Source organism: Anabrus simplex, chromosome 7, assembly GCF_040414725.1.
Source record: "Anabrus simplex isolate iqAnaSimp1 chromosome 7, ASM4041472v1, whole genome shotgun sequence".
NCBI classification, from domain to species: domain Eukaryota; kingdom Metazoa; phylum Arthropoda; class Insecta; order Orthoptera; family Tettigoniidae; genus Anabrus; species Anabrus simplex.
The window spans coordinates 114294817-114322340 of NC_090271.1; the positions used below are offsets into that span (position 1 = coordinate 114294817).

The 27524-nt window shown below is 35.4% G+C and overlaps 1 protein-coding gene across 2 annotated transcripts in view; it reads right to left on the reverse strand.

The window, feature by feature from the left end:
• The window catches only part of tim (timeless), a 275654-nt gene that overhangs the window by 53584 nt on the left and 194546 nt on the right, over nt 1–27524 (reverse strand). For both annotated transcript variants that reach the window (XM_067151261.2, XM_068228504.1), the window contains exons 16-18: nt 25405–25504; nt 10286–10478; nt 5213–5411 (exon numbers count right to left, since the gene is read on the reverse strand). In XM_067151261.2, the coding sequence (XP_067007362.2) occupies nt 5213–5411; nt 10286–10478; nt 25405–25504 (492 nt within the window). The remainder of the gene's footprint in view (nt 1–5212; nt 5412–10285; nt 10479–25404; nt 25505–27524) is intronic.

Sequence of the window (27524 nt, forward strand, 5' to 3'; positions counted from 1 at the left end):
GTAAACTCCCAAAATATGAAGCAATACTTAGCAATTGGATTTCTCTGACACAGTGAAGTACAACAGAAATATACCATACTTACATAAACAACTCACCCTTAATGAGAAGAGAAACAAAACCTCTGCAGAGGGGACATACAGCTCCAATTCTCATGCATGGTCATTATAACTCAAAATTCACATTCGTCTCTATTCAGTTTCCATGTATGAATATGGATAGCATGCCTTAAAATTTTACATTATCAAAATGTTATAAGTTTACATTTCAAAGTTTACTTAAGAACTTGGAGAAATAAGGAGATTCCAGTTACTCTCCAATGAATATTCCTTGTGGTTTTCTTAAAATAAAAATATATTTATTTTGAGTTTAGGACTGTTCAAGGGTTCTACTAAATAAACAATATTATGTTTTTAACATTTTCATGGAGTATGTTGAGGTTGGGATTGACAACTTTTTCTTTATGGAATACCCATCTTATTGTTCCAAGTCTTTAATAATGAATTATTTTCATTAAAAGATGGATCGGCCATGAATCATACAGTTAAATAAATATAAAAGGAATTCACAATTCTTCAACTCAGTTGTAATTTTCAGCTTTGTATCAATTTACTTCCTATATAGCTAAGTACAAAAATAAGCTAAATTAAATTTCTTAGCAGTACCATAACTTGTCACTGTTATTAATCAGTGTACACAGCTTGCAATTAAGCAGAACTAAGTTCAAGTCCCAAATATACCAAGTATTCTGAAATTTGAAAATTTGCAACTTCATTATTTATCAATGACAGATTCAATTTTCAAAATTACATACAAGAGTTTATTTGTTAAATTGAACTTTTTGCAGACCTTAATGAAGCAATATTATACTCACTACTATTTACGTACAGCTTAAAACAGAACTACAGACAAAGTTAACTAACTGGAGGCAAGGGGATAGAATACTCAGAAAAGAACACAGAGTACTAGGTGATGAATGTCAAAGCAAGAACTTGATCAAACACAGAACTGAGTATTTGTTGCATCAGATGTGATTTCTTACTCCTGATGTCAGTCTTATTCAGAAATGTTAATATATTGTGTAAAAAAAAATTGGACAGTGTTCTGTAGAATATTACTGTTTTCTAAAGAAAATAGCATTGAAAAGATATATCTATCTCATAAAAGGGAATGTACCGGTAGTGGTTATAATGATATGTACACTATGTTTTATGATATGTACACTATGTTTGTAAGAATTCGTGTATATGCTTGAGAAAGCACTCTCTAGAGAGATTCTTGGTTACTTTGTTATAACAGCAATAATTTCAGCAACAACTCATCTATATCATCATGAAGAAATAAATACCCTTGAAGCTGAAGATGATGATGATGATGATGACAGTGATAATATGTAGTTATCTGGATTTAAAAAAGAAAACAAAAATAGTGATATTCTGAAGTGATGAGACTATGAAATGGTCAACGGTTGATGGTTGATGGTCTAGTTGCAACAGAGGCACAAATGGGTGATGATTTCACAATTGAAGTGAAGAACAAGGGCCACAGTGGACATGAAATATAATAATAAGAAAAGTCTGAAGTGCCTATCCCAACCTTGAATGACGCTTTAGAAGCTGTACGAGCTGTGAATATGTTCTATGAAGCGAGGGGAATGTGTAGTGAAATTGTATTAGGCAAGTAAGACAAGACAGACAAAAATTACTCATTATTATTCTGAAATGAAGAAACTTGGCAAGTACCATACAAGCTAAAAACTTTCATGAAATTTAATACTGTATTTTAGGTTGTATGTACTTCAATTTTGCCCTATGATGTCAGACTTAATACTAAATACAATATGTACTGTCTACAATAAGCCTAATTAAGTTTTGTTTTATATAATTTTCTACCTTACAGGACTGATAGCACAAATCTCTCTTATGACAACACTTGTTTATAACGACACAATGTCATTACAACCAAATTCAACTGTATTTTTAAACTTTGTAGTAAAGAAGAATGAAAGCATGTAAATCACTAATGAAGATATAACTTCTGAATATTTCCAAAATGTGGTAACCATATTTTGATTGGAAACTGCAAAGAAAAGGGATACCATTTGTTACTGAGAACTTCAGGTAAAGCAATTTGTGCAGAAAACTGAAAATGTTTAAACTGTGAAGATTTCTTTTTTTTGCTACCAGTTTAACACTGCACTACTTTACAGTAATGCTGGGATGGGTGGTTATGTCCTTAAGTTATAGGTTTGGCATTTGCTTGGTATAAAAATGGCAAGCCATAGAAGAAACAACCTGATGGCTGCTAATGGTGAGATTTGAACTCTCCATACAAGCTTGCAGCTCTATGACCCATACCACCTAGCCAATTCACTCACTGGATCATAAAGATTTACTGTCCGGTATCCTCATTTTTTGAATTCTTGGGCAAGTTTAATGAAACAGTGAAATAGCAAGACATATACTTTTTGTTGTGATTTTTGCACATGTAATGAACTTTTGTTTTGTTGTTTTATTTGGAGACTGTCAACGAGTGTATAGTTTTAAGCATCAATGGCTGTCAAGTACCTTAAGGGAAGCAGTTATTCATTTTAGTCTTCTGTGGAGAATAGTTGCTGAGTCTGTTCAATGAGTACTAGTGTTTGGTGGTTTGAAAGTGTTGTGGATAAAGGTATTAATCATAACAGACTTTTGTCATTTATCTTGAATTTATGTTTCTGGTTGCAGTATTTTGTGATGGTGATGTCTAAGAAGTTGGTTGGTATATTGGTATTGGATTCATATTCTGTTATGTACTGTATGTTTTTGGATAATCTGCTGATATGAGCAGGCAGTTGTACACATTGCCTTACATTACTTTTGGAAAGGAGAATAACATCCTCAATATACAGGTGCTAGTAATTCCAGTTAAGCTATAAGGAGGTACCTAGTAAATTTGTTACAATTCTCTACATAATGGACATCAACACTGAAGAATACAAGTAATGTTAAAATGTATCAAAACTGAGGTGGTTTTAAAAATCAACTGACAAGTTAGTAGCTAACTGTGATTTTGCCATGCACTGATTATTTCTGCAGAGTACAGTAGGTATGCAGGTATGGTATATTTGAGCTTCTTTAGTTCAGTGAAATTGATTCAACATGCCATGATCAATCTATTTGCATTCCACTGTTAAGTGTACATAGTCACCAACTGATCTGTAAAGATTTAATCTGTCCCTACAAAGCTGTCTAGAAAAGAATGGGTATGATAAAAGGGAAGTTGAAGCATAACAGAAACTCAATAAATAATGGAGTTGAAAGAATATCTCTCTCTCTCTCTCATATATATCCTAATCTCCTTTCAATTTTAAGCCCTTTTAGGATAGAGAATTGATAACATTCTTCACCAGCAAAACATTTCACTTGTAATAAGAAATAATAGACAGCTGTTTACCAGTCTTATTTTCAGGTTCTTAGAAATCTGTTGGTCCTGCCACCTTAGCCAGATTGCATATTTGTTTTTTATCTCTTCTCCTAATGACCCAGAATTTGTTATCAGAGATCCAAGATAGATGTACTGGTATTCAATGACAACTTCAAATCAATCTGCTTTATTTCTGGATGATTGTTTATTCTGCCTGTCCACTATCATTATGTTCGTTTTCAAGGTATTCAGTTATAAACCAAGTTCTTGAGTCTCCTTTTCAATTAGAGTAAATTTCTTCAAATAGGAGGAAAATACAGTATGAATTTCTTAGCAAAGCTAGAAGGTGAAGTAAAAAATGAGTAAACATTTTCTGTAGTAGGTTTTCTTGACTGGCATCTTCTACTGAATTATCATCCAGGCTTTTTAACCATTATTATGTTTTTGATGACTATGATGATGACCATAATAATTATTATAATAATTGACATTCAGCTACTGATACAAAGGTTAAATTGTACTAAAATTTCTGTCTGTTGAGAAGTTATTTGCAAGTAAGTTTCCTGACATTCATTTTCATATTATAATAATATAATATAATAATATAATATAATATAATAATATTATAATAATTGACATTCAGCTACTGATACAAAGGTTAAATTGTACTAAAATTTCTGTCTGTTGAGAAGTTATTTGCAAGTAAGTTTCCTGACATTCATTTTCAAAGGCTTTACTGCTATTATTGGAAACATTGTTTTTTAGAAATGTTTTTCTTTTGTATGAAATAGCAAACAACTAGTGTTTCCTGGTATTTATACACAAATGGGAACATTTTTATTGCTTAAATTTAGTAATGTCATGTTTTGATTTATGTGAAATGAATATATATGAGGAAGTGCTGGTATTAAAATATAAAATGATGTAAAATTATCCCATTACTGTGTGACAAAAGTATAATTCTAAGTAAGAAAGCAAATTTGGGTTTCAAAATCCTGGACAACTCTACTGGACCTGAATGATCTCTCACCCAACCGACTGGAAGAAAAAGGGGAAGGGAACTCACTGCTCTGAAGCAAGTAAAAATTTGTTTTAAAAATTGGTGAAGAAAGTGCCCTTGGACAAAGTATTTCCTAGTTAGATTCTTTTGAGAGGCTTCAAAAAGCTCTGCAAGATTCAGTGAAAGACATTCCAGAAGTTCAAAGAAAGCTCAATACTGTATGTTGAATCTTATAATTGAACTCTGAAGATCATACTAGGTTCACACCATTGTCATTACCATTTGTATGTGGAAACTTGTGACAAATGTAGATTGTGGACATGCTTTCTGGGGTATGGATATGAGCTCACTGACAAGCTATGCAATTTAAAACTCTGTAATTCGCTACAGTTTACTGTAATTAAAAAAAAAAAAAAAATGCTTTTCTGCATATGGGCTAATATTACAGTAACTGGTTTGATCAAAAGAAAAAAAGGCAAATTATTTCCCCATTTCATGAGCACACAGGATTTTATTTACCACTTTTGTTCAATGACAGTGTGATTCCTGTATGCTGAAATGTTCAAATTTTAATCACTGTTAGATATGGTCCCTGGCCATAATCATGAAGAGGACCCAATGCATCTGGTGGTTATGGCAGTTAAAATCATGGCATGTCTGGATCAATATATTGGTTAACATATTTGTAAGCTCACAGCAGTTTGAATAAACTGATATATGATAGATTCATTGAACTTTTGTTCACCTTAACTGAACAAACAACTGAAATTAAAGACATAAACCATGTAAGATTAGAGATTTCTACCTACATCACACACATCAAAGTCAGTTTCCCAAATCTGGGAGAAAGTTTTCAGAATGTTGGGCTGAAAGAGAGCTGCCACCTGCTCCATATCACCACCAATGTGATGCATCATAGTGAATATACAGTCATTGATGAATTCTCCATTGCTCTCAAAGTCCTCGAGCAGTAAGCCATATTGATGCATCACCTCAACAGTGGCAAACCTGTAAATCAAATAATTTTTGGTGAGCAACATGAAAAATGAATTATTCTTATATTTTTTTATGTGTACAGTATTATAAATTAAATTCATGCAGACTTTTCAGTAATAAACATTTCAATAAGAAATCATGATATTAAACCTAGGAAAATTGTCAATAATGTTAAAATTATGCAAGTACTAAACAATGACAAAATTATATATAACAGGGACTGTTACAGATATTAAACCAAATTATTTTTTCACAGATCACAAAAACAAAAGTAACATAATTTTATATAAGCACTCATAGGGTACAACAAACTCACCGCCAATGCAGCAAACAGGAATTAAGTTTCCAAAGCTTCCTTTGCCATTCTTAGTGGGAGATCTGATTAGGGAACGTTTAATGGACTAGAGTTTGGAGCAACATGCTGAAGCAACCTTAAATTAATTTGAATACTCACAATGAAAGGCCAGGGTTACAAATAATCATATAACAAGCTAAATACAGATGAAAATCCGTTGGTAAGCAATAATCAATTGACGGAAGATATTTTTCAAACCATTATTAGGATCATGATCAAAGTGAGAGCACAGACGAACACATCAGACTATAATTTGCTCAAGTTGTTCTTTATTTCTGCATGGTGAGTGTTTTTAAATATTTTCCAGCATATTTTGCCCAATATACTATAAAGAACCACAATGTAATTCAGAATAAGAAGACTAATGTCTAAGTAACAGAGTGAATATATTAATAGATGTGATTCTTTTCTGTTCATAAACTGGAAGTGTAAACTATAATTCAGGATCATCTTATTCAATAAACATTACAACAGATTTTACAGAATCTACATGAAAAGTTGCAAAAGAAGTGTCACATAGCACCATGGCTGTCAAACAAAGCTTTAATAATACCTCCAGCCCATAAGCTCCCAATCATGTAGATGTTTAAAGATGAACACTTCTTTTAAGGAGACAACTGATTTGTATTGGGAGACTACGGTAATCAGTGTAATCTCCTGAATGTCAATTGTTCAGAAACAATGCAAAATAAAATAGTTTCAGCTACATATTTATGTCCTTAAAATGTCTCTATGAGTTGAAAAGTGAATCATCAAAAAGGATGCTAAGTTAAATGCTTTAAGACAGAAAATTTTGAAATAAATATCCCAACATGACTGATTGATTGACCTTCTTAGGTTTCATAAACACTGGAATAATAATAATAATAATAATAATAATAATAATAATAATAATAATAATAATAATAATAATAATAATAATAAGAAGAAGAAGAAGAAGAAGAAGAAGAAGAAGAAGAAGAAGAAGAAGAAGTCCTTCCAGTCCCTCAAGAAAGAGAGTATTTGGTAAAGAAAGGGAAGAGCTTTGAAGAAAATGAAAGATTCCCCCTTGTCACACAAATCAATTTCTATCCAACTGCTAAAAGGACAAAGGGTTGACCAAGGGTGGTCAGACAGGGAAGACAAAAGAAAGCAGACGAGTACAAGTAAGTGGAAATAATGCCAGGTTCAGCTGGGTCCCACAATAATCAACACATATCTTGAGAGATGTGAGCCTATAGAAACGAGCCCTCATCTCACAGTATTAATTTCTGGAGAGCCAGAGATATAAACTTGTAATCCAAGATTTGTTGGCATTTCCATGTTGAATATTTCCTGGGCCCTTTTACCAGCACAAGGGTAATCTTTATTAAAGAATATCACCAAAATAATATAAATGTTAAATACATTTTTAAGAATAATTTTTATTACTTCTTATTCATAAATAGTATACGGTACAGCAATGCATAAAGATTTGTTTAAATTTACTTTGTGTTGTAGGCAGTTTCATGATGATTATTACCCAGGTCATTATAGCAGTAAAAGTGTTTGACCTCTTACATGTGAGGAAAATTTTTCAAAACTTATTTAGGTTAATAGTGGTATATTTCAAAGATACAAAGTCTTTTTGTAATATTAGAATTTCCAGATTTTTTTGTTACATTTTGCTTTGGATAACAATGTAAATTACAGGTACATACCAAAATTTGGTGCAGCAAATTCATATTAATGATGCACAGTGATGCACTAAATCAACTAAAGAATAGAAAGTTAGAAGTGAGAATAAATTTGAACTATCCCCAGTATTCACTGTTTAGTTGTCCGACTCGTTGGTTGAACGGTCAGCGTACTGGCCTTCGGTTCAGAGGGTCCCGGGTTCGAGTCCTGGCCGGGTCGGAGATTTTAACCTTCATTGGTTAATTCCAATGGCCCGAGGGCTGGGTGTTTGTGCTGTCCCCAACATCCCTGCAATTCACACACCACACATAACACTATCCTCCACCACAATAACACGCAGTTACCTACACATGGCAGATGCCGCCCACCCTCATCAGTGCCTTACAAGGGCTGCACTCGGCTAGAAATAGCCACACAAAATTAAAACTGTTTAGTTGTGACATTTCATAGAGATAATGTAGACATATTCTATGTTGTTTCAACTGCTCATTGGATGCATCGATTTTTCTTCAACTTTGGTAATTCCCCATTCTTATCCTCTCTGTTCAATATTAGACTTCACTGTATTTTATACCTAGTACAGAGCTGTGTACCTTATTTTAGGTCATGCATTTTCCTTTGAATTCCATTCATTTGCATTCCTCATGTGTACGTACTATTCTAGTTCAGATGTTGGTATGATGTTCTGTAGCTACCGACTCCAGCTGTGTTAGTTTTTATATTGTATCTGTATTCCACAGCCTGTTTTGTTGTGATTTTCTAACCATACTCTAAATAAGCCTTGTTTCAGCTACTAGAATCATGTTTTCGTCTCTCTATTTGATTGCCCATATCTTACCATTTTACTTTTGAAAGTCAAGGTCAGTATGAGAAGTTTGGCTCTCTTGCATATCTATAGCATCTCCTTGTTCTATTTCAAATCTCGAATGACTTTATAAAAGTCTCCAGCTTGAATTTGACGATTAGTGATTCATTCTCCTGTTGAATTTGTATTTGATATGATAATGTCTAGCTATTTGAATTTATCAGTTATATTATATTTTCCTCCACTATGTTGTGTGTTACTAGCTGCCTGTTTCATTCGTTGTGGCTCTTATTCTTAACTTCTCTTTCAAAATAATTACCCGTTTGTATTATAACCACCTTATTCCTTCCTTGGCTAAAAATGAGATCATACCATACTCTTTCGATACTTCTAGTTAGGCATTTGTAATGAACAGCTGACAGCAGTAAATTTACTACCAAATCAGACATACTTCATGATGCTGTAAGTAATACTACTAATCCAAGTTTAACGAAATTTGTGTATACGTGCGCGTATGGGGGTGAAAAGAAGCAGCGTAGTTACCGCAGTAGTTGCCAGTGGTATTCGTTACTGTTAGGAGGTGACAGCAAGACAACCCGTGATTTTTCGCATGAGATTCTGAGAAAAAACGTCTTGGATTCGGAGAAATACGGCATCACTCCAGAGGCTTCTGTGGCAAACATTTCAGTTTTCTTCTTCAAACAGCGTCACATAACCTAACTATATATGTATCGTGTAAACATATTTGAAACACATGTAGAGGAATGATAACCTCCTTGGTAAAAATTTACATGTGAATAGCCTTACAGAAATTTAACTAGATGCGAAAAAATTTGAACTATCCTCTGAAATCAGTCATGTACTCTGCCATATCTTGAGGTGTATCACATTCTTACTTAATTTCAGCCTTTATTTTTAATGAGTTAACAACTGCTATCGGCCATGTTATTTATGCATTTATTACAAAAACCTGTTATCCTCTTTCATTTCGAATTTTCTTTACATTACAGCAGTCAATGGGTATTGCTAATTGACTCCAACATCGCCTTCGAATTTCGACAAGAGAGCTTGCAAATGCAGATAGTGAGAAAACATAGCCTACCATACCAAAGATGACTGATTGCATTTTGTAGCAAACATTTCAGTTTTCTTATTCAAACAGCGTCACCTATCCTAACTTAACCATATATGCGTATGATGAAAACATGCTTCAGGCGCCAGTAGAGAAATTATAACCATCTCGCTATAAATTTACATGATGATAGTCTTTCCATAATTTAACCAGATGCGAGAAAATATAAACTAACCTCTGAAATCAATTATGCACTTTGCCATATCTTAAGGTTATCCCATTACTTAATTGCAGTATTTAGCATTAAAATTAAGCGATCGTTTAGTCAGCCTTTATTTTTAATGAGTTAACAACAGTTATCGGACACGTTATTTACGCATTTATTATGAAAATGTCCTCTTTCATTTTGAATTTTCTTTATGGAATAACAATTGATGGGTAATTACTAATCGACCCCAACATCGCCTTCGAATGTCGACGAGAGAACTCGCTAGTGGAAATAGCGAGGAAACGATACCGAAGGTAATTGATCGCATGCAACATAATCGCTGGGGTGCATAAATATTGGTAATGGGAAAAATCTTGCGTGCGTAAGCGCTCATAATAACGGATGCATCAGTGATAGGGCTCTCGCTGTAACCAAAGGATAACACAGAGTTTAATATAGGAATTTTGAAGGGGCAGCAAAAAAATTGGCGTTATATCAGGGTTCTCGTCATATGCCATACTTGCTATAGCGGACTTCTACTGTATGTTCAAATTTAATTGCAGCTTCCAAATAAATGAACAACTATTTTAATCCACTTAAGTATATGGTGATGTAGAAAATATACACAGCTTAGTAGAAATAACGCAATCCACAATTCAGATGGCATTTAGTTTCAGATCTGTATTTATTATGAAAATTTGGGGGAAAATGGCTACTTACCCCAACAGAAGTCAAACATTTCTGCTACGAGATGCCCGCAAGCAACAAAAATAAGTATGAAAAGGCTTACTGTTTTATATGTTCCAGCATGTTGATGCTTCCTCTGTATTCTGGAAGTTTGCCAGTATTATCCAGAAACAGCAAAAGGATGTGATTGGTTACAATAAGATCTTGAAGATACTGCCTACTTTGCAGGCTTGGATTGTATTGCCGCAGCAACAAGACAAACAAACATTTCAAGTCATCTGTTGAGCCAATTTGCACTGTAAATAACAGAGATGTATATAAGGAATTATTATATTCAAATAAATAAAATTCTTCTTCTGAAACATAGCTAATGATAAGGCATAGACAAAACAAAATTAACAAATAGCATTATGGTCAGATGCCAGTCCCATGACCTAGGGGTAGCGAGTCTGCCTCATTCCCCGGAGGTCCTGGGCTCAATTCCTGCCCAGTCATCCGGGATTTTTACCTGGATCTCAGGGTTGGTTTGAGGTCAGCTCAGCCTTCGTGAGAAGAATTGAGGAGCTATCTGGTGATGAGATAGTGCCCCTGGTCTAGAAAGGCAAGAATAACAGCTGAGAGGATTCATCGTGCTAACGTCACATCAACTCGTAATCTGCAGACCTCCGGGCTGAGCAACGGTCACATGGTAGGCCAAGGCCCTTCAGGGCTATAGTGCCATGGTTTTTAAAAATGTCTTTATTATGGTTAGATAATGGAGGCTATCTATATAAATAAAAATGAATCGCTAAATGTGTTGCTAAGCGTAAAACTCAGGAACGGCTGGACCAATTCGGCTAATTATTTTTTTCAAATATTCGTCGAAGTCCGAGTAAGGTTTTTACGAAGAGAAAAATTGGACAAAATGCCAGGAAAAACGGTAAAAGCCCCATTTCTTTTTTTCCATTCAAACTGTTCGTCTCTCTTTCCTTCTCCCACATTTGCGCTTGGCGCTGTCCTCCTCTAATCCAGCACGTTTGCCAAATGTCCGTAAATCTCAATGTTATCGGTTAAAATGGGTGAATATCGGATTACGTACAAAATTTCAAGCCGCATTTGATGCCGTTAACAAAAAAAAAGTTTTACAAAATCATTGAGTTTGAAAATGTTAATATAATGGAATGTTACCTCAAATGCAAAGTCTTCATTGCATAGAACTTATCATGTCATAACTCCTATTTTATATTCACTATATTTGTAATTTTTTCACTGCTGGTAAAGGAACATTTCAGCTCGACGTAGATAAGTTTGTTTTTACATTTAAATGATAAGAACATGCACTATTTGTGTTTCCTTTCAGTCATGTTCAGAGATTTTTATGTGCAGGGACGAAAAAGTCAGCCGCTGGCCAACTTCTTTGCTATTGAATTTGCATGGGGGGTCAAAGCGAGACAAATGGTCTTGATATATGGAAGTTATTTTTAAAACAAACCCCAAGTTCTTATCTCGCTTAGTTCTCAGTTTGTGACAGGAAGAATGTCTCCTTGGGTTTTGGTTTCGCGTGTACGCTCTCCAGACAGTCGCACGCAGTGTCGTAGTTAGAGACCTTTGTCTACCTTGATTGTTTTTAAATCTTCGCTTCTCAACAAACAAGTTCATCGATTTCTTTGGTTGATTGGTTTATTTTGTGTGTGCTTCCATATACAATATACTCATTTCAAGACTCATGCCGCCTATAAGACGCGGGCGGAGCAACTTCGGTCAAAGAACTCGAAATGCTGCAAGGCAAGCCAATTTTCAGTCTAATCGGACTGCACAAATTTACAAATCAGTGAAGAAATGTACAATGAGGCATTGATATCAATTAAGAACATGTGTTTGATGATGTCAAACAAAGTATTATCTCAATTAGGCATGGCCGCGCCCAATCGCCCGATGCACAACGCTTTTAATCAAGAGTTGCAACGCGAAAACTGTACGATCTCGGTGCTTTAAGAGAATCAGTTCGAATAAATCTTCCGCTGTTGAACCAACAATAAAAGTATGTATTTGATACTCTAATGAAAGTTGTAAATGATGGAACTGGAGGGATTTACTTCTTGGATGATCCCGGGGGTACAGGAAAAACTTTCTTAATTTCATTGATTTTAGCAACAATTCGGTCACACAATGAAATTGTATTCGCACTTGCTTCATCAGGCATTGTAGCTACATTGTTGTAAGGCGGTCGAACAGCCCATTCAGCGCTAAAATTTCCGTTGACTATGCAAAGCAATGAAACTCCGACCTGCGGAACAATCAAAACTGATTTGGTGGAGCGATGATTTTGTTAGCAGGAGATTTTCGTCAAACATTGCCAGTGATTCCATGGTCAACGCCAGCTGATGAACTTGATGCATGTTTAAAGTCATCAGTTTTGTAGAAACACGTCAAGATACTAAATTTAAGCCAGAATATGCGTGTCGAGTTGCAAAATGATCCATCTGGAGAGATATTTTCAAAACAACTAATTGACACTGGTGTCCGGGTCCATGGCTAAGTGGTTAGCATGGTGGCCTTTGGTCACAGGGGTCCTGGGTTCGATTCCTGGCAGGGTCGGGAATTTTAACCATCACTGGTTAATTTCGCTGGCACGGGGCCTGGTTGTATGTGTCGTCTTCATCATCATTTCATCCTCATCACAACGTGCAGGTCACCAACGGGCGTCAAATCTAAAGACCTGCACCTGGCGAGCCGAACATGTCCCAGCACTAAAAGCCATACGCCATTTCAATTTTATTTTTTATTTTTTCATTGACATTGGTAATGGCAAATTCCCTTCAGACGTTCTGACTGGCTGCATTACTTTTCCTGACAATTTTGTCGGTTTATTGAATCCAAAACCAAACTCATTCAAGAGGTGTTCCCAAACATTGCTCAAAATTACACAGATCAAATTTGGTTGAGCGAACGAGCTATATTGACTGCCAAAACATGGATGTAAATGAATTAAATTTCAAAATTGAAAATGAAATTGCCGGTGAATTGAGGACATACAAATCAGTTGATTCTGCTACAAACCAAGATGATGTAGTCAACTATCCACCCGAATTTTTGAACTCGCTGGATTTGCCAGGATTGCCACCTCACATTCAATTAAATGTCCAATCAGTGGTCATAATGTTGCGAAATATCAACCAACCGCGTCTTTGTAATGGCACACGGCTAGCGGTGAAAACATTACTGAACAACGTGATCGAAGCAACCATTCTAACGGGGAAGAATAAAGGAGATACCACGCATCCCTATGATTCCGACTGACATACCATTTGAATTTAAACGACTACAGTTTCCAGTGTGGCTCGCTTTTGCTATGACCATAAATAAATCCCAGGGGCAGTCATTGAGTGTTTGCGGCATTAATCTTGAAAACCCATGTTTCTCGCATGGCCAATTGTATGTTGCGTGTTCCCGTGTTGGAAAACCATCAACTTTGTTTGTTTACGTGCCAGGTAATCAAACAAAAATATTGTGTACCTTAAAGCTTTACAATGAAAAAATCTTCATAGTGTTGATTGGAATCAGTGTTTTCTATGATAGTTATTTCCTACGAAGAAAGAGGAGTAAGTTTTGCCATATTATCTTCACACCATCAACTTATCAAATTACTTGATTTGCAACAGGGGATAATTATGGCTCTGTGAGGTATTTGAAGACCTGCTGAACAGTTCCTATCTACGTTACAGTCAATCAGAGTTATTTCTGGGTAGTGATATGGTGTGACTTATTTGAGCATTTCCTTATTCACAATCAAGATATTAATATTGCAGGTAATGAAAACATGTTTTTCCAGTTGTTTCTTACTAACTTTTAGTAGCAGTAGAAAATTAACTCATTTGATGTTGATTCGTCATTTGCATTATTCTGATTTTTGCGTGCAGTACAGACTGAATTTCAGTTCGTTCCATTGTCATTTATTTTCGACAGAACGTCTCAACAACAATAAAGGTGTTTTAATTTAATCCACTTATTCAATACTTTTATTTCCACTTATAGTGGTTACATAAATAGACTCACAGTTAAATGGGACATGTTTCGCCCTCAATTAAGGGCATCTTCAGCCTAAAAACAAGCGAGAGTACAACTAATATTAAAAGTGGAAGCTAAAAGTTTAGCCAGTTATTAAAATTTGGGACATAAAAATGTGAAAAATTATACAATATATAAAGATGCTAATGTAAACACTGTCAATGATTAAACTAAAATCTTGTCGGAGACTAAAACTTCTTCCATTAAGATTCCAATTAAAACAGTTCATTTAAAATGTTAGTGGAAAACCAAAGTGGTAATAATATAAAGCCAACGACATGAGGGCGTGAACATAAGCATAAACATGATCATAAATATAATATGTCCAAGGCCTCTGATGAAATTCGTCAGCATGAAGTGAGACAGAAGCATCAGTTGGAAAATTGTAAGTGGCCCTTGGCACCGTAGGTAATACTATTGGCTGAAACCTTGCCAGAAAATGCCAGTAGATACTGAAATAATGTTTTCTGTAAGAGAAGGAAAAGATGAAATAAGAAGTGTAACGTAAGGAGAGAATACGGATTACATAAATTGAAACAGATGAGGACTTACATCTTAGTTGAAAGTTGTTATTTGTTATCTACTGTTGTGTTGGTTGCTGCCCTTCTGTTGGCTCTGAGTTTGGTGTTGTAACTGTGCTGCAGAGGTGGCAGTGAACTTGGAGGGGAAGGAATAGGGGAGTGTGGAAGGGAGGAGAGGATGGGTGGAGTCAATTGTAATGAGGCTGACAAAGGGGTGGAGTCAACCGTATTGCTGGAAGTAGACTTAATATCTGTAGGTATGGGAGGAGTATTAGAGTATGAAGAATTAAATATATTAGGTATCCTAAATTTATTCAAACTAACTGACTTTAATAATTTTGGCATTAATTCATGTAACATACTTTTACTGTCCATGGTTTCATTAAGATTTTGTTGCTTATTGTACGTCTGATCTAAATAGATATATAAACTTTCTAATTCGTTCAACATTCTCCCCTTTTCTATTTTTCTAATTATCGCTAGGTCTTTCTCTATGGATTCAAATCTGTGACCAGTCTCCCTCATATGCAAACTCATCGCTGAGTATTTCCCATGTTTTTCCGGGTTAACGTGTTCCATGTATCTTGTCATAAAACTTCTCCCAGTCTGTCCAACATATGAAAAATTACACTGAGTACATTTGAGTCTGTATACTCCTGATCCCAAATAACGATTTTTATCATAATTAACTTTTTTATTATTAAAGAATATGGACTGGTTAGTATTAGTAGTTCTGAAAGCTATATGAAAATTATGTTTCTTGAATATGTTAGTAATCTGGTGTATAGCTGGATTATTAAAAGTGAATGTAGCATACTCAGTTTTTTTGGTTTTTTCTGGTATCAGATTTGTGGATTTGTTCTTAATTTTATTGATTAATTTGTTGATCATTTCTATTATGAAACCATTTTGTTTAGCGAGGTACCTAATATAATTTAATTCTTTCTTCAAATTTTTGGGAGATAGAGGGATTCTAAGTGCTCTATAAATCAGACTGTGAAAAGATGCTTGTTTATATGAATTTGGGTCCAAAGAAAAATTGTTTATAGTTGTAGATGATTGTATCAGTTTTCTAAATATTTGGAAATCAAAAGTGTTAACGTTACGCGTAACTGTTACATCTAGAAAATTCAATGAGTTATCGACTTCGTCCTCTTTCGTGAATTTCAAATTAGGTTCGATTTCATTTAACTTAATTAAGATTTCTTGACTATTAGTGACATCTTTGTTTATGATTACAAATGTATCATCTACATATCTCAACCATAAATCCATTCCTTTAATTTTTGCTATTATTTCATTGTGTTCGATTGAATCAATAAATATGTCGGCAAGGATGCCTGATATTGGGTCACCCATTGCTAATCCATTCTGTTTATAAATATTATTGTTAAATGAGAAGTTATTATTGTCTAACACGAAATTTAACAATCTAGTGAATTCTTCTACTTCCATTTTACTAAGATTACTGTGTTTACAAATATTATAATGAATGATATTAACAGTTTTATCTGTTGGAATATTCGGGAACATATTCATTACATCATACGAACACATCATCTGGTTTGGACGCACGCCAAATTTAAGCAAAATGTCACACAAGTCAATGGAATTTCTTAATGGTTGTTTATTATTAAAAGTGTAATATCTTTTCAAAAAATTATGAATGTATTTGGAGACCTTATACGTGGGAGAATTTCGGCAATTGATAATCGGACAAATCTGAATATCCTTTTTATGTATTTTGGGCAAAGCTCTAGTTTCTGGGAGCCTAGGAGTATGCTACATTCACTTTTAATAATCCAGCTATACACCAGATTACTAACATATTCAAGAAACATCATTTTAATATAGCTTTCAGAACTACTAATACTAACCAGTCCACATTCTTTAATCATAAAAAAGTTAATTATGATAAAAAATCATTATTCGGGATCAGGAGTATACAGACTCAAATGTACTCAGTGTAATTTTTCATATGTTGGACAGACTGGGAGAAGTTTTATGACAAGATACATGGAAAATGTTAATGCGGAAAAACATAGGAAATACTCAGTGATGAGTTTACATATGAGGGAGACTGGTCACAGATTTGAATCCATAGAGAAAGACCTAGCGATAATTAGAAACATAGAAAATGGGAGAATGTTGAACGAATTAGAAAGTTTATATATCTATTTAGATCAGACGTACAATAAGCAACAAAATCTTAATGAAACCACGGACAGTAAAAGTATGTTACATGAATTAATGCCAAAATTATTAAAGTCAGTTAGTTTGAATAAATTTAGGATACCTAATATATTTAATTCTTCATACTCTAATACTCCTCCCATATCTACAGATATTAAGTCTACTTCCAGCAATACGGTTGACTCCGCCCCTTTGTCAGCCTCGTCACAATTGACTCCACCCATCCTCTCCTCCCTTCCACACTCCCCTATTCCTTCCCCTCCGAGTTCACTGCCACCTCTGCAGCACAGTTATAACACCAGACTCAGAGCCAACAGAAGGGCAGCAACCAACACAACAGTAGATAACAAATAACAACTTTCAACTAACATGCAAGTCCTCATTTATTTATTTATTTATTTATTTATTTATTATGGCTTCTTTCATGTGGCGAAGTTAGGGTACACGGCCCTCTCTTACACGTAACCACAATACAACAAATAATATTAAGGTTGCCTATTACTAATTATACTAATTACACTACTTATACTATTTCCTAAATTAAGCTTAAGTTACACATCCACACAATATGCAGCTTATTAGCTTATTAGCTCGTTACTTCAGTCCTCTTTTCTATCTCACACAGACACTTGCACATACACTTACAATGTACATACTTATCAACTACCCTTACGTTTATATTATATAAAACTAACAGAAACAATTTTTAATTTTACAATTACCAATCACACGCACACAATACACACCAATACACACTTCAATCGGTAACTCTCAACAGGAAGTCTTCTTATTTCATCTTTTCCTTCTCTTACAGAAAACATTATTTCAGTATCTACTGGCATTTTCTGGCAAGGTTTCAGCCAATAGTATTACCTACGGTGCCAAGGGCCACTTACAATTTTCCAACTGATGCTTCTGTCTCACTTCATGCTGACGAATTTCATCAGCGGCCTTGGACATATTATATTTATGAGAATCATGTTTATGCTTATGTTCACGCCCTCATGTCGTTGGCTTTATATTATTACCACTTTGGTTTTCCACTAACATTTTTAATGAACTGTTTTAATTAGAATTTTAATTAAAGAAGTTTTAGTCTCCGACAAGATTTTAGTTTAATCATTGACAGTATTTACATTAGCATCTTCATATAATTTATCATTTTTCACATTTTTATGTCCCAAATTTTAATAACTGGCTAAACTTTTAGCTTCCACTTTTAATATTAGTTGTACTCTTGATTGTTTTTAGGCTAAAGATGCCCTTAATTGAGGGCGAAACATGTCCCATTTAACTGTGAGTCTATTTATGTAACCACTATAAGTGGAAATAAAAGTATTGAATAGGTGGATTAAATTAAAACACCTTTATTGTTGTTGAACTGTAAATTTTCAATACGGACCAAAAATGAGATTTATAACATGTAATAAGAACAACGTCTGTTGGGTCAGCTAGTTGTAAATAAATAAATAAAACACTGTGAGCTTGCATCCGGGAGATAGTAGGTTCGAATCCCACTATCAGCAGCCCTGAAAATGGTTTTCCGTGGTTTCCCATTTTCACACCAGGCAAATGCTGGGGCTGTACCTTAATTAAGGCCACGGCCGCTTCCTTCCAACTCCTAGGCCTTTCCTATCCCATCGTCGCCATAAGACCTATCTGTGTCGGTGCGACGTAAAGCCCCTAGAAAAAACATGTTACAGAAATAAGATCCTACATATTGTAGTATGACTGATGGAAAGTTTACATAACTTCTCTTGAAATATTCACATATTTTCCTCAGGAAAGGAAATAAAACATTCCCTCACAAAGATTCAAATGCGCTGGATTATGTTATCTGGGAGCTCCTAGCAACAAGCCGACACATAGGCAGTGAATGTGTGACCTTCGCTTTGCTCGAGGATGCGCTGTAGAACAATTCATATGCTGCATTTGTGACTAAGCGGACCTATTTAGGATCCACTCTGCTTATCCTGAATGGGGAGGGGTCAGAAAAAGGTGCCCTAAACGTAATCAGCCTATTTTCACCCGACTGGATAGCCGAGTCCAGAGGGTACACCGCTTGCAGTCGAACCAAAATAAGAACGAATTTTGCTACTTGGAACATACGTACTGTGATGGACAGTGACACAGATAATCAGCCACAAAGACGAACAGCAATTGTTGCTCTTGAGCTGAAAAGGTTCAACAGTGACATTGCTGCACTCAGTGAAACAAGGCTTGCAAATGAAGGACAACTGAAGGAACACAGTGGAGGTTATACTTTTTTTTTGAAAAGGGAAGAATTTGAATGAGTCCCATATCCATGGAGTTAATTTTGTTATCAAGAATAAAAAATATACCACAGTTAGATAAAATTATCCTTCTAGGAGACTTCAATGCGTGAGTTGGCAGAGATTCACCATTATGGTCTGGTGTAATTGACAAAGATGATGTTTGTAATAGCTACTCTACTGGAACACATTCTTCTGACAAAAGAACAAATTTAAGACTCATGGCAACACCCCAGATCAAAACACTGGCATCTAATGGATTATATGATTGTGCATACCCGAGACAAACATGACGTATTCATCACAAAGGCTTTGATAAATGCTGATGACCTCTGGACTGATCACTGATTGATACGGTCTGTTATTGCTCTGCAAGTTAATCAGAAGTACAGGAAGCAGGGAAAGCATATCAGATGTAGAGTGAACACCGAGCATCTCAAAGATGATAGCATTAAATCGGAAATTACACCAACTCCTTGATGAAAAGCTGCCTGAGAATTATCCAGAGAATGTGAAGACCATTGGCGAACATTCAAATCAGCAGTACTCTCAGCCTGTAAAGAATTGGCTGGTTTTGCCAAAAGGAAATATGCAGATTGGATTGATGAGAATGACTTAGAAATTCAGTCTCTCATACAAATGAAAAGGAAAGCATTTAATGTCTGGCAAAATAACCCTAAATCTACCTCCAAAAGGCAAATGTATCAATATGCAAAAGCTTAAGTTTAGAGGAAAACTCGGGTCATGAAAAACCAATGGTGGATATCTAAATCCCGTGAAATGCAACATTTTGTTGACACAAACAACACCCATGGTTTCTTCAATGCAACTAAAACTGTATATGGTCCATCTCACCATGGAATAAATCCCATAAAATCAAAAGATACTGAATTTCTTAGACACATAAACTCCATCAACTCCTGCTGGAAAGAACATTTTGATGAACTACTGAACAGGGTCACACAAACTGTTGACAACATCTTTACCCAAATTCCTCATAGCCCTATACAAGACCACCTTGAAGAAGCTCCCAGTCCATTAGAAGTGAAAATTGCCATCAGTCAACTCAAGAATAATAAGGCACCAGGCATGGATGGAATTCCTGCTAAGCTCTTCAAGAAAGGGAACACATCACTAGTTCACCACATGCACAAGCTCACTGAAAAGATACGGCAAACTGGAACAATACCTGGAGATCTAACGAATGCCGTGATAGTAACCACATTCAAAAAGGTTGATAGAGCGCAATGTGCCAACTATCGAGGGATCTCGTTGCTTTCTGCCGCTGGCAAAATTCTTGCCAAAATACTGACCAGCTGCCTGAAACCACTGGCTGAAATAATGTTGTCAAACTCAATGTGGCTTTAGACAAAATCGAGGCACAACTGATATGATCTTCTGCGCCAGGCAATTGCAGAAGAAATCAAGAGAACAAGGTCAGTCTCTGTATATAGCATTCATTGATATCGTTAAGGTCTTCAATTCCGCCAATCATGAAACTCTTTGGAGGATCTTATCCATAATTGGTTGCCCTCCAAAATTCATACAGATTCTTTGATTACTGCATGATGGCATGAATGGTGCAGTCCTTAACAACAGTGGACCTGGAGAACCATTTAAGATTGCAACAGGTGTAAAACAGAGGTGTGTGATTGCCCCCACACTGTTTTCCATATATATTGGTGTCATACTTCATTTGGTCAAAGTCAAAATTCCAAAAGGGGTAGAAATTGTATATAGAACAGATGGAGGACTATTCAATCTTAGCAGATTGCGAGAAAACACTAAGGTATCTTCTATTCTCGAAGTCCTGTATGCAGATGATAATGTTATATTGGCAAACTCTGAAGATGATATTCAGCATATCCTGGATGCATTTAAGGAGGCATATAGGAGCATTGGTTTAGACATAAAACACCAGTTAAACCCACATTTTATGTCAAACTGCACCAACCTGTAACGCTGCATGGAACTAGCTTAAAAAATATTAAACACTTTCCCTATTGAACAGTCACCTTTCAGCAAATGCAAACTTTGACGTTGAAATTCAATATCGTCTCAAATGTGCCAGTGCAGCCTATGGTCATGTGTGAATTAGGGTGTTTGACAGCCGTAACATCAATACTCAAACTAAGCTGTATCTATACCAAGCTGTTGATGTTCCTACTCTACTCTATGGTTGTGAAACTCGGGTTACATACAGAAGGCACTTACTATGCCTGTAAAAATACCATCAATGTTGCATTAGAAGAATCCTAGGAATAAAATGGCACGACAGACGCACTAACGTAAGTGTTTTGGAGCAAGCAAATACAACCAGCGGTGAGGCTCTCATAACAGAACACCAGCTTCGATAGACAGGTCATGTAATTTGTATGCCTGAGTCACGTCTCCCAAAACAAATCATGTACCATCAGTTGAAGGTTGAACAGAGAAAACAGGGTGGGCTACCAAAACGCTGTAAAGATGTTCTGAAGGCAAATCTAAAGAAATGTCAAACAGGCCCTGAAAATTGGGAGGATGCGGCATCCACTCATCCAGAATGGTGTCAGCTCATCTGCCAAGGGCATCTATCATTTGAACTGCAACAGAGGAAACTTTTGGTCGACAAACGCAATGCTAGGAAAGAGCAGTATCAACCCTCAAGGACCAGTGGCTACCCAAGACACTGTGTGCCAACATTGTGGAAGAGTCTGTGGTTCCAGAATTCGATTATACATCAAAGAACTCATGTGATTTGATCTTTACCTTTGGAAGACAATCATACTCGTTAACGAGTGATAGCCTCATAATAATGTAATAACAATATACAGAAACTACAATTTCCGATCATTAATGGCATACACATTTCCACCGTATGCGTTATGATAACAGAGATATTCTTGAATTGACATTTTTATTGCTTATTCCTAGGGTAAACATTGCTGATGTGGAAATTTCATTCATTTGCTATAGTAACTTTAAAGATTGTCAGTCTGTTGATCACTAATTATATATATAACACTATTAAACGGAGTGACATATTTCGTTCTTAAAAGAGCATCATCAGATTCTATCAAATTGCACTTTTTTTTTATAGAAATATATGAAAATTGTTTAGAAAAGTAGAAACATTTATGTTTAAATTCTGTTTAGACCCTTTAATACTTGAGAAAAAAAAGGTATGGTTTGATAGAATCTGATATGTTTTATTCTTGAAAGAACATTGTCATTCTTTGTTTAATAGTGTGTTATTTTACAGGTGTCCGACTCGTCGGCTGAACGGTCAGCGTACTGGTCTTCGGTTCAGAGGGTCCTGGGTTCGATTCCCGGCCGGGTCAGGGATTTTAACCTTAATTGGTTAATTCCAATGGCACGGGGGCTGGGTGTATGTGTTGTCTTCATCATCATTTCATCCTCATCATGATGTGCAGGTCGCCTACGGGAGTCAAATAGAAAGCCCTGCACCTGGCAAGCCGAACCCGTCCTGGGATATCCTGGCACTAAAAGCCATACGACATTTCATTTCATTTCATTTCATTTTACAGGTAAATTATAGTGTAAAAGATATTATAATTAGTGCTCAACAGGCTGAAAAACTTTCAGCATATATTCACTGAATCGTCAATGAAAAGTATAGCTTCTTGCTGAACAAATTTGCCATGGTAACAAACTAACTTGCGATGGTGGTGGTATCAATCAATCACTTCTGATCTGTATTTAGGGCAGTCACCCAGGTGACAGATTCTCTATCTGTTGTTTTCCTAATCTTTTCTTGAATGATTTCAAAGAAATTGGAAATTTATTGAACATCCCCCTTAGTAAGGTATTCCAATCTCTAACTCCCCTTCGTATAAACAAATATTTGCCCCAATTTGTCCTCTTGAAATCCAACTTTATCTTCATATTGTGATCTTTCCTACTTTTAAACACCACTCAAACTTATTTGTCTACTAATGTTAATCCACGCCATCTCTCGTCTGACAGCTCGGAACATACCACTCATTACACGTTATAATTCTCATGTTAGGTCCGTAATGAAATGTACGTAAATAAAGTATGTTACTAGTGTTACTTTTAATATCCACCTATTCAATACAAAAAGATCTAGTAAATTAAATCTTATCATAAAAAGTTACAAGGGACATGTTTCACCCATCATCAGCCTCAAACTCAAACCTGAAAAGTGAATAATCAGGATCCTGATTGTTCTTACAAATCATAAAAGGAGGATTTCAATATAGGTGTTTGTCTAACATAAAATTATTAGAATGCCCTTGGTAAAAATCGTAGTATCAAGCTGCATGTCACAAGTTCACAAGATTACACTCTCCAGAGTGCTGAGTCAATGTGCCCAAAACCTGTTGAGGGTAGAGCAATAAACAGCTCAACCTTTATAATGAAGTAGAAATGTGTTTTCTTGAATAAGTACTCCTATTGGGGGATAAGAAAAAATAAAGCTGATAGACTGTTAAAGATGTTAATTTTGTATGTTAAGATAAGACAACAGTCTTCTTACAGTCTTCTTTAAGTAGCTGTTCAGCAGATTATAGTCGTATTTAACTGGTTTGAAGGAGTGAAAGTCGAATGTGTTAAGATAAGATAACAGTCTTCTTTAAGTAGTTGTGGGAGTAAGGAAAGATATTCGGCTGTCTGTAGTTGTATTTATCTTGCTTGAAGGAGTGAAAGTCGAAGGTATATCGACGTTGATTAGAGCTTTTTGGTGTAAAGTCTGTAACCAGAGGAAAGTGAATGCTTAGGAAAGATATTTTTGAAAAGAATTTGGGTTTAAAAAGAAAAAATGGAGAATGTATAAACACTTACCCTTTCGTCTGTAAAGATGTAAATCAGTTATGGAAAGGTTAGTTGAAGAAATAAATGAACATACACATAATGTTGTTTTTCCTCAATATAATCAGAAAGAATGCTTTCCCAATGCTTACATGCAATGCATGTCAAACTGACTGGCCTGTAATTTTCAGCTTTATGTCTATCACCTACCGGACGATTTGGCCATGCGGTTAAGGGTGCACAGCTGTGAGCTTGCATCCGGGAGATAGTGGGTTCGAACCCCACTGTTGGCAGCCCTGAAGATGGTTTTTCGTGGTTTCCCATTCTCACACCAGGTAAATGCTGGGGCTGTACCTTAATTAAGGCCATGGCTGCTTCCTTCCCATTCCTAGGCCTATCCCATCGTTGCCATAAGACCTATCTGTGTCAGTATGACGTAAAACAAATAGCAAGGGAAAAAAAAATTTCTATCACCCTTTCCTTTGAACACAGGGGCTACCATAGCAACTTTCCATTTATTTGGTATAGCTCCTTCATGCAATCAATAATCAAATTAGTTCTTCAGATATGGTACCATATCCCAACCCAACATCTTTAGTATATCATTTAAAGTTAAAAACTTCATGATTGTTCCGTATTGAATAGAGAAATAAGAAGATGTTCAACTTACTACGGAGTATTGAAAGGTGGATCCTTCCCTATAATATTGTACATCTTCTTATCTTTAGTATATCCCCAGAAATCTTATCAATTCCAGCTGCTTTTCTAGTTTTTAACTTTTGTATCCTATTGTAAATGTCATTGTTATCATAGGTAAATTTTAGTACTTCTTTAGGATTAGTCACCTCCTCTATCTGGACATTATCCTTGTAACCAACAATCTTTACATACTGCTGACTGAATACTTCTGCCTTTTGAAGATCCTCACATATACACTCCCCCTGTTCTTATGCTTGCCTTTATGTTATCCTTAGCTGACTTCTTTGCTAGATTCAATTTCCTAGTAAGTTCCTTCAATTTCTCCTTACTTCTGCAGCCATTTCTAACTCTGTTTCTTTCTTCTAGATCTTAGTGGTTGTTTTATAAGCTGCAAAACCGTGTGGTCTTTAACGTCTGTCAATCGAGAAGTTAATTAAGATGACTATCAAAATGAGGAGAAAATTGTGAAGAATGAGGGAAAAAAGGAATCATATATCTGTGAGAACCTGTGCCTCAAATGTCCTAATATCACCAGGCCAGAAGAAAAAGAATGTAATGGCTTACAATATCCTAAGCCCCTAAAATTTATGATTATTGTTATTAGTTGTTCAGTTGCTACTCATATCCCTTAGATAACATTACTACTGCAATTAAAAAACTAACCTGTCAATGGCAGGTACAGAGCAGATAGCTATAATTTCAATAGTAGAACAACTTACACTGAAGTCGCAGCAGATGGTCTCGATCTTGCTGACTTAAGTGCGTCAGTTTCTTATATGTCTCTACAGCCTGGATGAACTCTCGAATCGCTGTAACAACCTGGAAGGAAACAAGAACATTTAAACATAAAGTGTAAGCCAAAATAGATTTTAAGACTAGACATATTATTTTTTTGGTTTTGTACTGTGTGAAACTAGTTAAACTGCAGCGAAACCTCATGTTTCATGAAGACATTGCTTCCCTGCCTCAGAAGCGAACCTCATCTATCTCTGAAAGAATGCTATTGATTATCCAATAAAACCTCTGTTTTCTGAAATCAATGTACTCAGAATGTTTCAGTAAATTATGTACACAAAAATTGCAATAAATTCCTGGTGTATACTTGTAAGACAAGACCAAACGATCTCAATTAGTGTGTTTGTTTGAACCTGTATAAAAATTACAAAAAGAATGAGCAGTCAATAACAGATTATCTTTGGATTGCACTGATAGAAAATTTTCTGTATCCAAGAACAGATATATTCTTGAATGGCAGAATTGATTCTAATCTATCTGTTTATTTATATCCCTGAAATTTTCTATATCCAAGGACAGTCGTATTCTTGAATGGCAGAATTGATTTTAGTCTATCTGTTTATTTATATCCCTGATCTGTGATTGTTTCATTGCTGCCATCCTGCATTGTTTTCTAGATGACTTTTGAATCGTGAATCAGGATCCAATGTTAATTTTTCCACATCATGTCACATTTCTTTAAAATCTGTTGTTATGCTTTTTTATACATCCTTTTATGCACATGCACTAATAAACTCTATATGTTAGGAGAAATGTTGCTTTAAATTTTTCCAGATTCATTTATTAATGCAATTTCTTGCAGCCATCTGGAAACGCTGTATAATCATGCTTACAGCTGACAATAACAGCAGGTTTTGCCGAGTGGTACCAGTCTATTGCAGTGCTTTGTATGCCCAGTCTAATTCGTACTTCGCTTGCTAGTGAAAAGATTGATTTGTGGATGTACGTTTAAATTGTGGTATTTCATTTTCATTTATATTATATATATTTTAGCTAGATACTTTGAGAACTTACTTAACAGTGAGGAACCTTCAGAATATCTGCAATATGACACACATCCAAAAAATAGGATACCTTTAGAAAAGGTTACACCGCCCGTTTATAATGAAGTACGAGCAGCAATTGATTCCCTTAAAAATTATAAAGCACCGGGAGAGAACCAAATCATCGCAGAGGTATGGAAGAATGCTAATGACCAAACCGTTCAGAATCTACATAAACATCTTGTAGATATTTGGAATACTGCTACAATGCCTGAAGAGTGGAATACGGCAATAATTCAACCATTGCATAAAAAGGGCGATAGATCTGATCCAAATAATTATCGGGGAGTATCATTATTGGATATTACATATAAGATTTTATCTAAGATTATCTATAACAGAATACAGGGACATCTTGACTGTGAACTAGGGGAATATCAAGGTGGATTTCGTCCAGGAAGAAGCTGCCCTGACCAAATCATCAGTTTAAAATGGATTATGAAACATCATAGATCTAGAAACAAAAATTTAGTTATTACGTTTGTTGATTTTCAAAAGGCGTATGGTAGTATACATCGTGAATCACTGTTGAATGTCCTTCAGGAATTTGGTCTACATTCCAAACTTATTAGCCTGATTGGTATGACTCTTAAGAATACTCAATCTAAAGTGAGATTCAGAAATGAGTTATCTAAATCATTTGCAATTACAACAGGCCTCCGCCAGGGAGATGGACTTTCGCCATTATTGTTCAATTGTGTATTGGAAAAGGTCATGCGAGAGTGGACTAAGGTATGTCCTCCAAAAGTCAAAATTGGAAAAAATATCAAACTAAATTGCTTGGCATTCGTGGATGATCTTGCGATACTGGCAAATGGTTTCGAAGAGGTTAAAGTTCAATTGGAAGAACTTGCAAATGTAGTGAAAAAAGTTGGATTGCAAATTTCGTATGATAAAACAAAAATAATGCCTACTTTCAGAACTTTAAATTCAGAGCTATTATTAAATAATAATAAACGAATTGAAATTGTAAGTACATTTAAATATTTGGGTGAAAATCT